The sequence below is a fragment of the Ixodes scapularis genome, unplaced genomic scaffold (assembly GCF_016920785.2).
Source record: "Ixodes scapularis isolate PalLabHiFi unplaced genomic scaffold, ASM1692078v2 ptg000943l_1__unscaffolded, whole genome shotgun sequence".
Classification (NCBI taxonomy): domain Eukaryota; kingdom Metazoa; phylum Arthropoda; class Arachnida; order Ixodida; family Ixodidae; genus Ixodes; species Ixodes scapularis.
In genome coordinates this window covers 259,712-273,929 of record NW_024610073.1, presented here as the reverse complement: position 1 = coordinate 273,929, position 14,218 = coordinate 259,712, and the positions used below count along the sequence as shown (strand labels likewise).

The 14,218-nt window shown below is 49.5% G+C and overlaps 1 protein-coding gene across 1 annotated transcript; it reads left to right on the top strand.

Annotated features, from left to right (window-relative positions):
- Window positions 1–12,286: 12,286 nt before the first annotated feature.
- Window positions 12,287–13,911, top strand: LOC121834278 (the record flags this gene model as incomplete). The annotated part of the gene is made up of 2 exons (XM_042288038.1): window positions 12,287–13,390; window positions 13,547–13,911. Coding segments are annotated over exons 1-2 (756 nt in total), but the record flags the coding sequence as incomplete, so codon positions are not given.
- Window positions 13,912–14,218: the final 307 nt, after the last annotated feature.

Below are 14,218 nucleotides of genomic sequence, written 5' to 3'. Positions count from 1 at the left end.
CCGTCTTCATCCGGGTCGTATCCTTGATCTGTTTGGCCAGCCGTGTCCTGATCACAGGCGGGGGCATAGCCATGGTCGTGTATATGTGGAGGGACGTCAGCAGCTTCGCGGAGAAAGGAAAGGGACGCGCGAGCTAGCTGATGAACCTCTTCATTGCCCTCGATGCCTGCATGCGCAGGGACCCAGGAGATTTTGATAGTCGTTCCTTCCTGCAGGAGTCGGGAGGCGAGCTTCTTGATTTCCCGAACTATGCGGCTCGGGCTTCTTGCTTTCTGGCATTCTTTAATTGCTTCCCTTGAGTCTGAGAACACTCGAAGTTCGCGAGGTAGTGGGTGTTGTGACTTGAGGACTGTTTCGAGGGCGAGGTGAATCGCCGCAAGTTCACCCCCTTTGATGGAGGTGCGCATAGGAAGTGCGTTCGCGGCCGAGGAGCCGAGAGCTGGAAAGTAGACTGCCGCGGTCTTCAGCGGAACCGGGGTGTCTTCTGCGGCGGTGTCGGTATATGCGGCCATGATGTGAGTGGGGTTGGTCCATGTCTCAACCATTCCGGAGTGCGCTTTTGCGATTCGTGCTTGCTGTTGGGAGTCGCCTTTTCGAGCAGTCGGCTTGTTTTCAGCAATGTTCATGTGATCCTCCCAAGGAGGGAGTTGCTCGGGAAGGTTGGGGAAGCCTTCTGTTGCGCGCCATAGAAGTTTCAGGATTTCCCGTCCTTGCTTAAAGTGCTTAAGACGTTCGCCGTGTGCAACCGTGCGAGCGACGACGGTGTCATGAAGTGAGTTGATCTGTGCGTGCTCTTTTAGTTTCCCGAACGGGGTGAACCGAGGGAGGCCCGTGATGAACCTCATAGCTTGGTTGTTCAGGGACTCAAGTTTTCGCCACTGTGCTTTCGTGAGCCAGTAGTGTCGGGCTCCGTAGCAGACTCGGGAGACTACCATGGCCTTTACCATCCTTCTGGCGATCTCGTCCGTTGCACCGCCCTTGGCGCTACAGATTCTTCTGATGGCATTGAGGGCAGGGTTGCAGTACTTCAGCGTGTCTTGAAGCCATATGTCCCCTTTGCCTGTCTCCTCCACGGTAATTCCCAGGATCTTGACAGACGTAGAGGGCTGGATTCGCTTTCCTGCGAGCACGAGATGGAGCTGGTCGCCAATCTTCATTACTCGTTGTCGTTTGGGTGCTATGGTGACATAGTTAGTCTTGTCTGGGGAGGCCTGGAGGCCTACCTTGTGAAGGTGGGCTTCAATCATGTCTAGGCCGGCTTGGAGTGTGTCTTGTTGCCTCTCGATGTCTTCGCTCTTGGTCCAGATCAATACGTCGTCGGCGTACATCGTAAACCCTAGCTTGTTAATTTTTTCGAGTTCGTAGGGTAGGGCCCCATCACGATGTTGAAAAGCATCGGTGAGATGACAGAGCCTTGCGGGACACCAACGAGGTTGGCCTTGGGTTCACTGCGGTTGGCTCCGCAGCGGACCGAAAAGGTTCTGCCTTCGAGGAAAGTCTTAATGAAGTTTAAGGATCTCCCAGTGATGCCAAGGCGCTGAGATTCTTCTATGATTGTTGAGTGTGGAACAGAATCGAAAGCCTTTTTGACATCAACTGTGATGATGGTTCTGATGTTGGAGCGGTCAGGGTTGATGTTGTGGATAATATCCGCCGATATCAGAGCCAGGCTTTCTTGGGTGCCGACGCCGGGTCTAAACCCCGTCTGGGCCGGGTGGAAAGAGTTGTTGGATTCAAGAATCCATTCTATTCTTGAAAGTACCATGCGATCCATTACCTTGCAGGTGCAAGACGTAAGGGAGATCGGTCTGTAGTTTGTGAGGGTACCTTTGTCCTTGCCCGGCTTGGGGATTGGGATGACGAGGGAGTGTTTCCAGCTTTTGGGGAGCTTAAGCCAGTCTCCCAGATCTCATTAATCCACTCTAGAAACTCGGATTTGGTAAGATCTGGGAGATTTCTCAGCATTGTCATGGTGATCTTGTCGGAACCGGGGGCTGTGTGGGCTTTTCCGCGTTGAAGAGCGCTTTCGAGCTCGCCCCGCGTGAAGGGCCCGTCCATGCCGTAATCCGGAGCCAGGACTTCGTGGTAGTATGGCGAAGGACAATTCCTCAAGTCGGGCTGGGGAAAAAAGAGGTCCCCTGCCATTCCGGCGAGTTGTTTCTCAGTCTTGTTGAGCTTAAGGCCACGGTCCCACTGAATGTGGCAGTTTAGGTACTTTTTGGCAGGTCATTACTCATCTCCTTTTAAATTCTCTTTTGTGGGATTGATGTCATTCGAAAGGCAATGCAATCCTCTTTCATTTGATATTATGTATGTGTTGGTTTTTACTGTTCATACGCGTTTGTAGCGTTGCGAATATGATGGCGCGAACCCATACTTGCTCCGCTAGTTCATGTTTTATGAACGATCCACTAAAGATAGCACGGTTCCAATATAGCAGTTTTGTTAAGATGATGTCGGAGCAGAATGTAACGATACACTTTTTTGGTATTTGCAATACTTTGTTTTTTTCATCCCTCCAAATATTGCCCTAAAATTGACATTTTTCAGCACAAATATGTCTTTAATGACAAACGCTAGGGCAATGAAATTAGCTACAGATGTAGTGCTTACAATTGGTAATATGCAGATAAAACTTTAATGTTGTGTAAAATTTTTTTGTATAGATATTTTATATCAAACGTAGCACTTTTTTGTGCTTCGAGTCATGGTACTTCAAATGCCGCTGAGGAAATAATTAAGCTATGACAAAATCTTTTATAACATTTAGAGCTACAATGGTTGCCCAAGAGGTGGACGATGGATTTTTTTCATTTTCAAAGTCATAACGCTCCAGGAGCCCTTCAAACTTACCTGTTTTTGATGCATATCTTTTTTGGACATCAAACAGATTTATTGGCATCTAATGGCAGTATTGTTAGGAATAGATATACATTGCGATGTATTAAATTTTCACAATTATCTTGCTTTGGTTTCTTAATAGGTGTAGAGCTTAGATAATTTTAAAAACAATTAAAAACTGTTTGGGTGTTTTGTTGCGCTACCTGGCGGATGGCAGACAAACTGCTCTATTCTAGTGTTCAAAAAATTTCCGAGGGCGGCGTTGGCGTCTGTATCATCATCAATCTCCGTGTCTTTTTACCTTCACATATAAAAAATATATTGGAAGATTTACTATCGATAAATGAATGGTTTAAGTACTGGGTTCGAATAATAAATATAAGACAAATAATTACACACGTGTAGTGTGATATAATCTGTTCATAATTCGATATGATTGAAATCAATAAATATTAAAGACGAAGAGGAAAATAATATACCCGAGTTCACTTCATGTCTAGAGTCACTAAATGAGCTTTAAAGTATAGGCATTCCGTTCCCCAAAATTGTTTTGGACGCCGCCATTTTGGGTCATGTTCAGAGCAAACGCAACTGCCAATCGTTATGATTCAAAAGTACGACTTCCTCAGCATTAGATGCGGTGCTAGGAAGCTGATGCAATATTGCAATGCTCTGTTGCGGGCTGTTTAAACATTTGTGGGGTACGGAAAAGCGTTTCCTGTGATTTTAGATAAAGCTTCGGGTAACTGGCAACCATGATTTTAAGCCACAATATGGCCAAGTGTCGTTACTCTGAACCGCTCCCTGTTACACGAGCATCCTTAACCGTGGTTAACTCAGCTTTAACTGCTGTTACGTGGCACCACAGTTACCGCACTATACTCTCGGACAGCTATTTCACAAGAAGTGGAGAGCGCTCGTGCACTGCTTCGATGTGTGCTCAAGATGCTCACGCGCACATTCGCCCATAGCTTTGACTGCATAGCCAAAGAATGTTGTCGGCCAGTATTGTGCGCTGACTGTAGCTTAGCGTAACTGCAGTTAAGTGCGCCCGTGCACAAGTGGGAACAATGAGGAAGAGGCAGGTGTTAAAAGGTAGTGGATCGTGGAATCCACGGGGCTTACGTCATGGCCCCTCCAGGTATTACAGGCCTCTTGAACAAGAGCATGAATAGTGTCATTAAATAAGCTACGCGTCAGAGTAGCGAAACTTGGCCATAGTGTGGCTTAAAATCATGTTTGCCAGTTATTTGAAGCTTTATCTGAAATCACAAAAAACGCTTTTCCGTCCTCAACTTTAAACAGTGTGCGACAAAGCAAACAACATTACATGAGCTTTATAACACCAAATCTAATGCTGAGGATGTCGCACTTTTAAATCATGACGATCGGCAGTTGCGCCTGCACTGCGCAAGCACCGGAATGGCGGCGTTCACAACACTGACGGGGAAGAGAGTGCCGATACTCTAAGCGCAGCTCATTTATTTGCTCTAGTTCCCGCAAAACTCCTTCTCCCTGACTGAAACTAAAACTAAATTTGAATAATACACTATTATTATAGCTTATTTAGTTATAACCAACTACACATAATGAGAGGAGGAAGCGGCCGGGTAGGAGAAACGTGGGCTTTATGTGCGACCGTTCTAACCGTCTCAAGAGAGAGAACGCGCGAGCTTGCGCTGGTTTAAAAAGAGGTACCCAAAGAAAGAGGCGGCACGCTGTGCTCTTTGTTATTATGCGTCTAATTGCAAATTGTTGTGTGTATGTTTATACAGCCGGAAGTTAGTCCGCCTTAGTGGGCGTCTGACTCTCAACTGTAGATGAGCAATTTAGCCAGTGCGGTACAACCGCAAACCTGGCGTCTTTAACGTGCACCACGCAGTAGTGATACACACGACCGCCACGCCGGTACGCTGCTCTTCCAGATCGAAACGGGCAGGGGCGGGGTGGCTTCTGCAGCGCGAGCTTTCGCTCCAAGTGCTCCGAGCTGGTGTGCGCTAAACCATGCACTCGGCCACCGACCCCCCCCCCCCCCCCCCCCCCCCACACACACACACACTCCCGTGTGCGTCTAATTTATATACAGGTATAAGTATTTGAAGATCGACGATGGACGTCGATCGTCTCGAGGTAATGTAACGTAATAACATTATATAAATAATAAACTTGTTGAAGGACTGAACAACTAAATTTTTCAATTCTTGGATTGTAATATTGCGATAGCCTATTGTACATACTTACTGTTGATGAAGAGCAATATGAGGTGACGATGTAATGATTAAATTATGAGGCTCTATAAGGACGACGACATTAGTGGGTGTCGAACCACAACGTACAGTGCCAGACTTGTTTCAAGTCTCGTGTACCCAAAGACTTTCTTCACCCGCAACAGAACATGGTAGAATCAATGAGGATGCTGCTTTACAATTGCAGTGTGCAGAAGTGCGGCTTATTCGCTAAAAGGAGGGACGAATTTCTAGCAGAATTCCCTGATTGACTACTTGGAACAAATGGCTTCGTTGACGTAAAGTGTCCCCGTTCCAAAAGATTCTTGAAGCATACTTAAACCGCAAAGGAGTATGAGGCGAAAAATAAGAAAAAGGAGCCTGGTGCGAAAGGTACAAATCACCACCATAGCTTCTACTATTAAATACAAGGGCAGTTACACAATACACAAAGAGAGTTTTGTGATTTAGTTATATTTACACTCAAGGGCATTGATATCCAACGTATTCAGAGAGATGACACCTTCTGGTCAACCAACATAGAGCCTTTTCTACTCAAGTTTTACATGGAAGGCCCGACTTCCAATAAAATTCCTTACGTAGACGAGTTGTCCGACCGAATAAACTGCAATTACTCCCGATCTGGGAATTTCTCGATGTTCGTTCGTAAGCCATGGTATCATGAGATCGAGGGGTGTGGTTCTTCATCCGCTGAATATTGCTTCGGCGGGTGTTTTTACCGTGTAAGATGAGACCGTCGCGTGCTGCTGGAACAACAACCTGGCGATTCTTCACTGAAGTGCTTCTTCCGTAAGCTTCAAAAGGGCTTTCTTTTTTTTGTTTCGCACACCACCTGTTCTGCTTGCCCGTTAGTTGCAGGATGGTATGGTGCACTAACGTAAGATTCAAAAACTTGTTTATTTTGTTTGAAGCAAGATTTGGCGCGTTATCAGAGAAAAGTATTTTCGGTAGGGCAAAAGTAGGTAAAAGAGACCGTAGAACGTCAATGACGTGTTTGGACATCGTGGCAGGCATCGTGTAAACTTCCAACCACTTAGAGTACGCATCGTCCATGACTCCGCAGATGCGGATACGTTTCGCCGCCCACCGATTGAATAGTGGATCGTTTTCAGTTACTGTTCATGATGGCGTTGGACTCAAGGAAGACTTCGAGTCTTTCCAAAAAGTTTGCCCAGGTGCCAGGACTTTTGTCGAAAGCGGTAAGTGTTCGAAACGTCGACAACGTCGGTAGCCACGTGTTGTGCTTGACACTGGACACTTACCATTCGCTAAGAAGAAACTTGCTTGTTAGTCTGCCACGAGTCGCCCGATATCAGGTCATCACCGCAACACCATCTCCCGACAAAAACGCATGTCCATAGTTAGCAATCACGTGAACTTATAAATTCCCGAACGCTCATAACTTGCCGTCGCTAAACGCCGTTCATTCATAGCGTCATCATTGCAAAAAAAAAATGTCTTCCTATTTCTTCTGATGGTTTTCATCATATTCCTCCTAAGCTGTACCTACAACATTATGTGTGTCGGTACTTCCGAAAATATTGCAACGGCGTTGGTTTTCTGGAAACCTATAATGTAACAACCTTTACAACATTTTCTGGACCCCGTGAAACACAATATTTCGTGACGTTATTTTAGTCTTCATTAAAATGGTGAGGTAAGTACCGTAAATCGCGAAACAGTTTAGTTGACGTCCGCTTCCACTGGTGTCTTGGAAGATTGAGTCTACTGAGCGTGCATTCCTGCAGAAGAAATTTTCATTGATAGAATATTGACACGTCAATCACCATTTGATTCCTTCTTGGTACGATTTGTTCCGAAAGCCCGTTACAACCACCGAACCGCATCTCCGCATACATCTGTTTGCTGGGCCACGCTAGTGGCTCTAGGCCACGCTACTTGAGCTAGCTGAGCACAGCTGGCAGCGACGCGAGCAAGGCCACGAGGGGAACGTGATGGTGCTCGAGCCATCCCACTGTGAACCAATGTTTCGGCCACCCCACGGGTGTGTGTCGCCATCTATTGGTTGAACTAAAGCCTTGTTCAAGATGGCAGCCGTGGGACCGCAGCCTTAAGGGCAAGTGTGAGTGTTGCCCCTTTGCATTTCTTCTTTCCAAGAAGCGCGCGATTCGTGGCCCATAGTTTCGATTTCGACGTTTTCTCGGAGAGCGATGCGCTGTAGTCGAGCCAGCGGTGTTCGTCGAGTTTTTGTGCGTAAACCTTCGCTTCCACCGTAGCCCTGGTGATGTTGAGTCTGGCTTCGGTGCTTTTCGGCCCTTTACGGTACTTTTGTATCTTTTGCAGCCGCTTGGCCCACAGCTTGAGAAGGTGGAGATCGGGTGTTGGAGTATCTTCACCGATGTCCTTTCTGATGGTTGCAGTCCTCAGGGCGCTGTTGAGGCGCGATTCAAAGTCAGCGTCTTCAAGTTCCTCGCTGTTAAGGGCTTCCCTAAATTTGCCCCAGTGTACAATGTTCGCTGTGCGTTTTAGAGCGCAGCTCTTAGGGGCCCGTTTCCGGCTTGAGCGGCGTCGCCGTCGGCGTCGGCGTCGCCGTTGCCGTCGCCGTCGCCGTCGCCGTCGGCGTAACCGCGCGGTGCATCATGGGAAATGTCCCATAATGCACCGCGCGAGCCCCCCACCAAGGTCACGTGACCTCGTGGGGGGTCACGTGACCCCCCGAAGTCACGTGACTCCCCTGAGGTCACGTGGCCCCCTCCTCGAGGTCACGTGACCCCCGCCGATGTCGCGTGACCCCCCGATGACGTCATCGTCACTGATGACGTCACCGGCATCCACATCGTCATCGTCATCATCACTGATGACGTCACCGGCATCCACATCGTCATCGTCATCATCACTGATGACGTCACCGGCATCCACATCGTCATCGTCATCACTGATGACGTCACCGGCATCCGCATCGTCATCGTCATCATCACTGATGACGTCACCGGCATCCACATCGTCATCGTCATCATCACTGATGACGTCACCGGCATCCACATCGTCATCGTCATCATCACTGATGACGTCACCGGCATCCGCATCGTCATCGTCATCATCACTGATGACGTCACCGGCATCCACATCGTCATCGTCATCATCACTGATGACGTCACCGGCATCCACATCGTCATCGTCATCATCACTGATGACGTCACCGGCATCCACATCGTCATCGTCATCATCACTGATGACGTCACCGACATCCGCATTGTCATCGTCATCATCACTGATGACGTCATCAGTGACGTCACTGATGTCGTCACCGGCATCCGCATCGTCATCGTCATCATCACTGATGACGTCATCAGCGACGTCACTGATGACGTCACCGACATTCGCATCGTCATCGTCATCATCACTGGTGAAGTCATCAGTGACGTCACTAATGACGTCATCGGTACCCGCATCGTCATCGTCACTGATGACGTCATCAGTGACGTCAGTGATGACATCATCGGCATTGGGGGTCACGTGACCCCCAAGGTAACGTGACCCCCTTTGGTTAGTTTAACCCCCCCCCCCAGTGCCCTTCCCTCCTCCTCCTCAAGAGCTGCGCTCTAATTCGGCGTTACAGGGAGTTGTAAGCGGCTTTCATTTTTTTAACCTTGTCCTTTACCCGTCTCGTTGGCGAGAACTCGAAGAGGATGGGGAAGTGGTCGCTACCCCACGTATCCGGTAGGCATTTCCACTTGTGGTGTTGAATGTATGGGTTCGTGGTCCAAGTGAGGTCGGGTGTGGTATCCGACTGCCCGGAACCTCCTAGTCTTGTTTTGACACCTTTCTTGTTGACCAGGTTTAAGCGGAAGGTATGCATCTCGCCCACTAAGTCTTTCGCACCCGGAGATTCATGGTTATATCCCCACATAGGGTGGTGGAGATTAAAGTCTCCTCCGTAGAGATTTTGTTCTTTGGGGTAAAGATCGTGAATATGGGAGATCCATAGGTTGGTTCTTTGTTGTGTCGCGGACTTGAACGGTCTGTAGTAAATGGATGCTAGGACGATGTGGTGCTGCTGGACCTGGATCCGCACCGCCACGATTTCCTGCCCATCGTTGGAGTACGGGGTGAGGTCGACTTGGTGCTGAGGCCAGTCGTCCCTCACGTAGACAAGAGCCTTCCCTGGAGGAGAAGTCGTTTCTCTAGGGCGTTTGGTAGTTATGGAGGGACTGGAGTATACCAGGTATCCATAAAGATTGACGGCTGTGGTGTTCGTTTCCTGAAGTAACAGTACGTCAGGGCGTTCGTCAGGCTTATCCAGAGGGCGTACTCGGAGCTCCGCTGCCCGCTTGCGGAGCCCCTGACAGTTCCACTGAAGAACTCTGATCATTTTTCGTTGAGGATTTGGGCTGCTAGCGCCTTTTGCCGGTTAGCAGTTTCCCTGTATTGCTTAATTTCCTCTTGCTGGGACTGGACTGTGGCTTTAAGTCTGTCGAGTTCAGCTTTGAGGTAGCTGCACATGTTGCGAAGCTCTTGTGTTTCTGACCCTTCAAGGGGGGCCGGTGGGGGTGCTTAGATGTTCTGCTTCACCTTGTCAGCCCATAAAGTGCCGCTCTGTGTTTTCGTAGTATTTTTTACTATTTCTGTGTTCTCCGACGGCTGTTGGAGTCGGTGTCGTTTTTTAAATTTCTGGATGTCCTCCCGCATCCGCTTGCTCGTTGCCGACCACGTTGGGCATTTGCGATCGGTACCCAGATGGCCTTTCTTCTTGCACCCCTGGCAGTAGGGAGTAGAGTCCGTACATCCTGGTCCCTTGGCGGGGTCAGTGTCGGCTAGGTGAGAACTTCCACAGGTCGGGCACACCGCCTGATTCGGGCAGATGTCAGGTTTGAGGCCCAGCCTGTGGCAGTTACGGCACGTAACAGCCTTTGGATTGTGTGGAAATACCCTCATGTAGCGCTTGCCGTAGAAGATCGACCTCGGTAGTCTCTCTCCGTCGAATGTGATGACAGCCGTATTCGACTTGCCTAGCCGACGGGCGGCCACGATGTCGACCTTCTCCGATTCGAGTTCGCGGTTGAGGACTTCGTCGCGCGGGTCCTGCTCTTTAGTGTAGATATCATGGATGATACCTTTGGTGTATGACGTGCCAAACGTGCGGAAGACTTGTACCGGAAGTGCTTCGCGCCGCTGCACTTTGATTTCTGTAATCTCACTCAGCATTTTTGCCAGCTCCTCCGTGTCCGTACGGACCGAAATGGTGTTGGCTTGCTCGACGAGGTGCATCAAGAACGAGGCTGTAGTGCGCAGCATGGTGCATTGCGTCTTGAGTGGTTGAAGGTAAGGCTTTATCGAGACTTGAGAGTTCGTAGGGCGAACCTTGTACTCGAACAGGCGCTGTCGGGGCCGTACCGTTCCGTGGGCTTGGAGTGAGGGGTCTACTCGTACCCGCTTTCTTCTCTTCTAGGTGACTGGTGTCCATTTTTCGTCGTCTGAGGGCAATGGACCTTGCCACTCGGTTGCGGCCGCGCCATCTTGCGCACAGCCAGCTGTAAATATCATCAGCGCAGTTGTATCGGCGTCTTGGCGCCGACTTGCCGCTGTGATCGGCGTTTCTTGGGCTGGCGTTGTTGCTTCGGGCATATCAACACTTTCTGAGTTCGGCGATGAATTCGCCGTCGGCGGGTTTGTCTTGTCCGATTTTTTCTTCTTGCCCTTGCTGGGTTTGTTTGGACTGGATTCTTCGAGAAAGTTCTTAAAGATGTCAATGAGGCGTTCTCTCGGAATCGCCGCAAATAGAGCCTTCAGCGCGATTTCCGCCGAATCTACGTTATTGGTAGTTGTGGAAGATTCACCAAGAAAAGGTTTCTCCTCCGCGGTGCGTTTTGCGGGTGCGATCAGCGAAGTGGGAAGCTGGTCCGTCGCGGCGGCGGCAGGACTTGCTTGGCTTGCTGGGCGCGTGTCCATCTCCTCAAGGTTCCCGTCCACGGATAAGGCCGCGGCGGGTGAGAAGCTGGAAGTCGGTGGGGTGTTTGAGGTCATCGGTATTAGGTACTAGGCCTAATAGCGGGAGCTCAAGAAAACGCGTCCGAACTCGTCGGTAGCTTCCTCTTTCTTCTAGAGGTAATATATACGTCCTCAATTTGATGGCGTTTTTAAACAAATAAATGAATGAAATAGTAGAGTGCCTACATACACACGCGAGCTTTTGCTTGAGTGGTGACATCTCAGCCATTTTCCCGCCCAATCGTTTTTTTATGCATTTTGAAGTGCGTGCAATCCGGTGTCACTCAGCTCGAGCGCGTAGCTTTGGCTAATGCATAGACGCCATTTTACCGCCCAAGTCACGCGCCGAGTGCGCGAGAGCGTCACGCGCTGGCATATTCAGGGCAACAATGGATGTCTCCACCCTGAGACAGACAGACATGTAGGCACCCTATGAAATAGCGGTAGTATACACAGTTCACGTTCACTGCTCAACTAAATTTCACATACAAATTATTACATGTAGTTGCGTAAGTTTAGGACATCTTTTAACTATAGTTTTAATGAAACAATTCTTTAATAAAAGCAGGACGCACTAAAATTATTATTAGTTTTGTATTTGCGCAGTATTTCGAAATTCAGTTCCGTTGGCAACATTCAATCTAGGTGGCGCAAGCTATCGCCTACTACAAGGTGTACCGTTATGGCAAATATCCACCCATCCGAAAGACTCAAGCAAGCTAAGCCAAGCCAGGACAGAAACATAAATAGCGCCGAGGTAAAGTGAACTAGAGGAGGGGTAGTGAGATCAGGCGCCGAGGCGCGCCATGCATTGCTGTGAAACTATGGTGCCTGGAGCGCGTCTTCGACTGGTGTGTTTAGCGTCCTATACCGCCCATACATCAAAAGTGGTCCCGATGTGGCAACAAATGACGCGAGTGTCATGCTGTTGCCTGTCGCGATCCTGGCGGTTGGCCGTAGAAATGCTGGCGAAAAGCACGAGCGAACGCGAGTGTCGCTGTCGTCACGGCGTCCCGTTAGGCGTCCCAACTTCCGGCTGCTTTAGCTTCCGTGAACTGTCAGAGTGGAAAGCGACCTGCAGCAGAACAGGCATCTGCTACATACACCATAACTGTTGAAACGCCACCAGGGTCGCGACCGGCGACAGCATGACACTTCTATGACGTCATCAGGCGGAAATCAAGAGACCACTTTTTTGGCCACGGTAAACACACCAGTCAAAGACGCGATCCAGGCACCATAGTGAAACGGCGCATGTGGAAAGGTCCCGGATGTACGCGGTGGCGCTGCGGACGTAGTGGCTGTAGGATCCGACCGCCTGCGAGCGTTCCGGAGGCCCTGAGCGCGCAGCTTCGGCTTGCGTTTGGTCGATTTTGCAGCGTTTGCAGCTCGAAGTTTGCCCCCATTTTGAACCGCTCTTCACCCCGTGTTACCCGTGTCTGCTGTCGTTTATGTCCAATGAAGTACCATGCCGAATCGACGTCGACAACGCCACTGCTTCGCTCCGGGGTGCCAGACAGGCTATCAATGGCGGAAAGGTGAGCAGCCGTCGCTGTTCTCAGTACCCAAGGAGGAAGAACAAAGAAAACTTTAGGAACGGAACTTGCATCGCAAGGATAAGCTCCTCGACGAAACGTGTTCGGTGTGTGAGCTTCATTTTGAGCCATCGTTTATAACGCGAGACTACGTTCACGTTGTAAACGGAGAAGAGGTGCGCATTCCGCGCGGAAAGCCGCAGCTCTTGCCTGGCGCTGTGCCGACGTTGCTGCCGAATGCTCCGAGCTACCTGTCAAAGAAAACGTCGCAGCCGAGGCCCCCGAGAAAGCGAAAGAACGCCGATGCTTCCTCAGTTGACGGTAAAAAAAAGCAAAACACTGCCTCTCCAACTGCCTGCAGCAGCACTGGCAGCACCACACCGGTTGCAGCCGATACTGGGGCGTTTGATGAAGCTGATGAAGCCTGTATGCCCGAAGAATACTCCAAGCTGTGTGTCCCCTCCGAGTACTGGAGCTGTCACCGAGTTCCGAGCCTCAGTGGTCTCGTGTATTGTAAACTTAAAATGTGTGACAATGAAGTTTTATCCGAGAGAGTAGTTATTTTTTCACGAGACAGCAGGCCTGGAGTTGTATACACTGTTCATCTTTGTGGCCGCATGGCTGAAGGAGGACGCGTCGTCAGCTGCGAGGAAGCGGAGGTTCTTCTCCGAGACGTCGACTCGTATCGTCTCTGTGGAGGTGCCGTGCCGACGAGCGACGTGCCAAGATCCTACCTTACAAAGGGCCTTGAGGGGCAAGTGGTCACCCGTGAGGGCACATACTTCAGGAACCGCTGCACAGGAAAAGAACCAACTGAAGGTGTGTATCAGTGCCACTTGGGAAGAATTAAGAATGTCATGCCAACATCGTCTTTGTCAAATCGAACATAGTAAATTGCGATGTCTGATGCATTGTTATTTAAGCTGAAAGATGTTTTTGGTTTCAATTTTAAATGTTTTCTTTTTTTCTTCACAGGACAAGCATGCATCTCCTGCCGATACCTGAGAAAGGCGCTTCTAACACGGCGGTCAAGGGTTCAGCGATCAGTCAAGAAGCACGTCCGAAGCATCACTCAGAAGCTCCGTGCGGCTGCGCAAAAGAACCGAAGACTGTTGTCTCGCAATGCTAACCTCCAAGCCCAGCTCAAGCAAATGCAAGATGATAATGCCTCAAAACCTGACGAAGTACTACAGGCAGAGATTGCAACCTTGCCTCCCAAGCAGCAAGAATGCGTTAGGCAGTGTTTTTCAGCAGCAAAGAAGAGAAGCTCGAAGGGAAACACCTACTCAAAGGACTGGGTTCTGGAATGTATCATGATGAAAATGAAAAGTGCCAAGCTGTATGAACATCCTCGCAAACACGACATCATTTCCCTACCAAGCAAAAGTACCTTGAAGCGCTACCTCAGAATCTACAAGAGCGGGTATGGTTTCAATCACAAGGTGCTGAAACAACTAAAGCAGAAAACGAGGCACATCAGTAGCTTTAAAAGACGTGGTGGCCTTTTAGTGGATGAGATCAAACTTTCTGAGCACCTCACTGTAACACCTTCTGGACACATTGAAGGCTTCGTTGACATGGGACCTACTATGACTGAGGGGCAGAATGTTGTCTGTGACCATGGCATGATCATCATGTTCGTCCCTT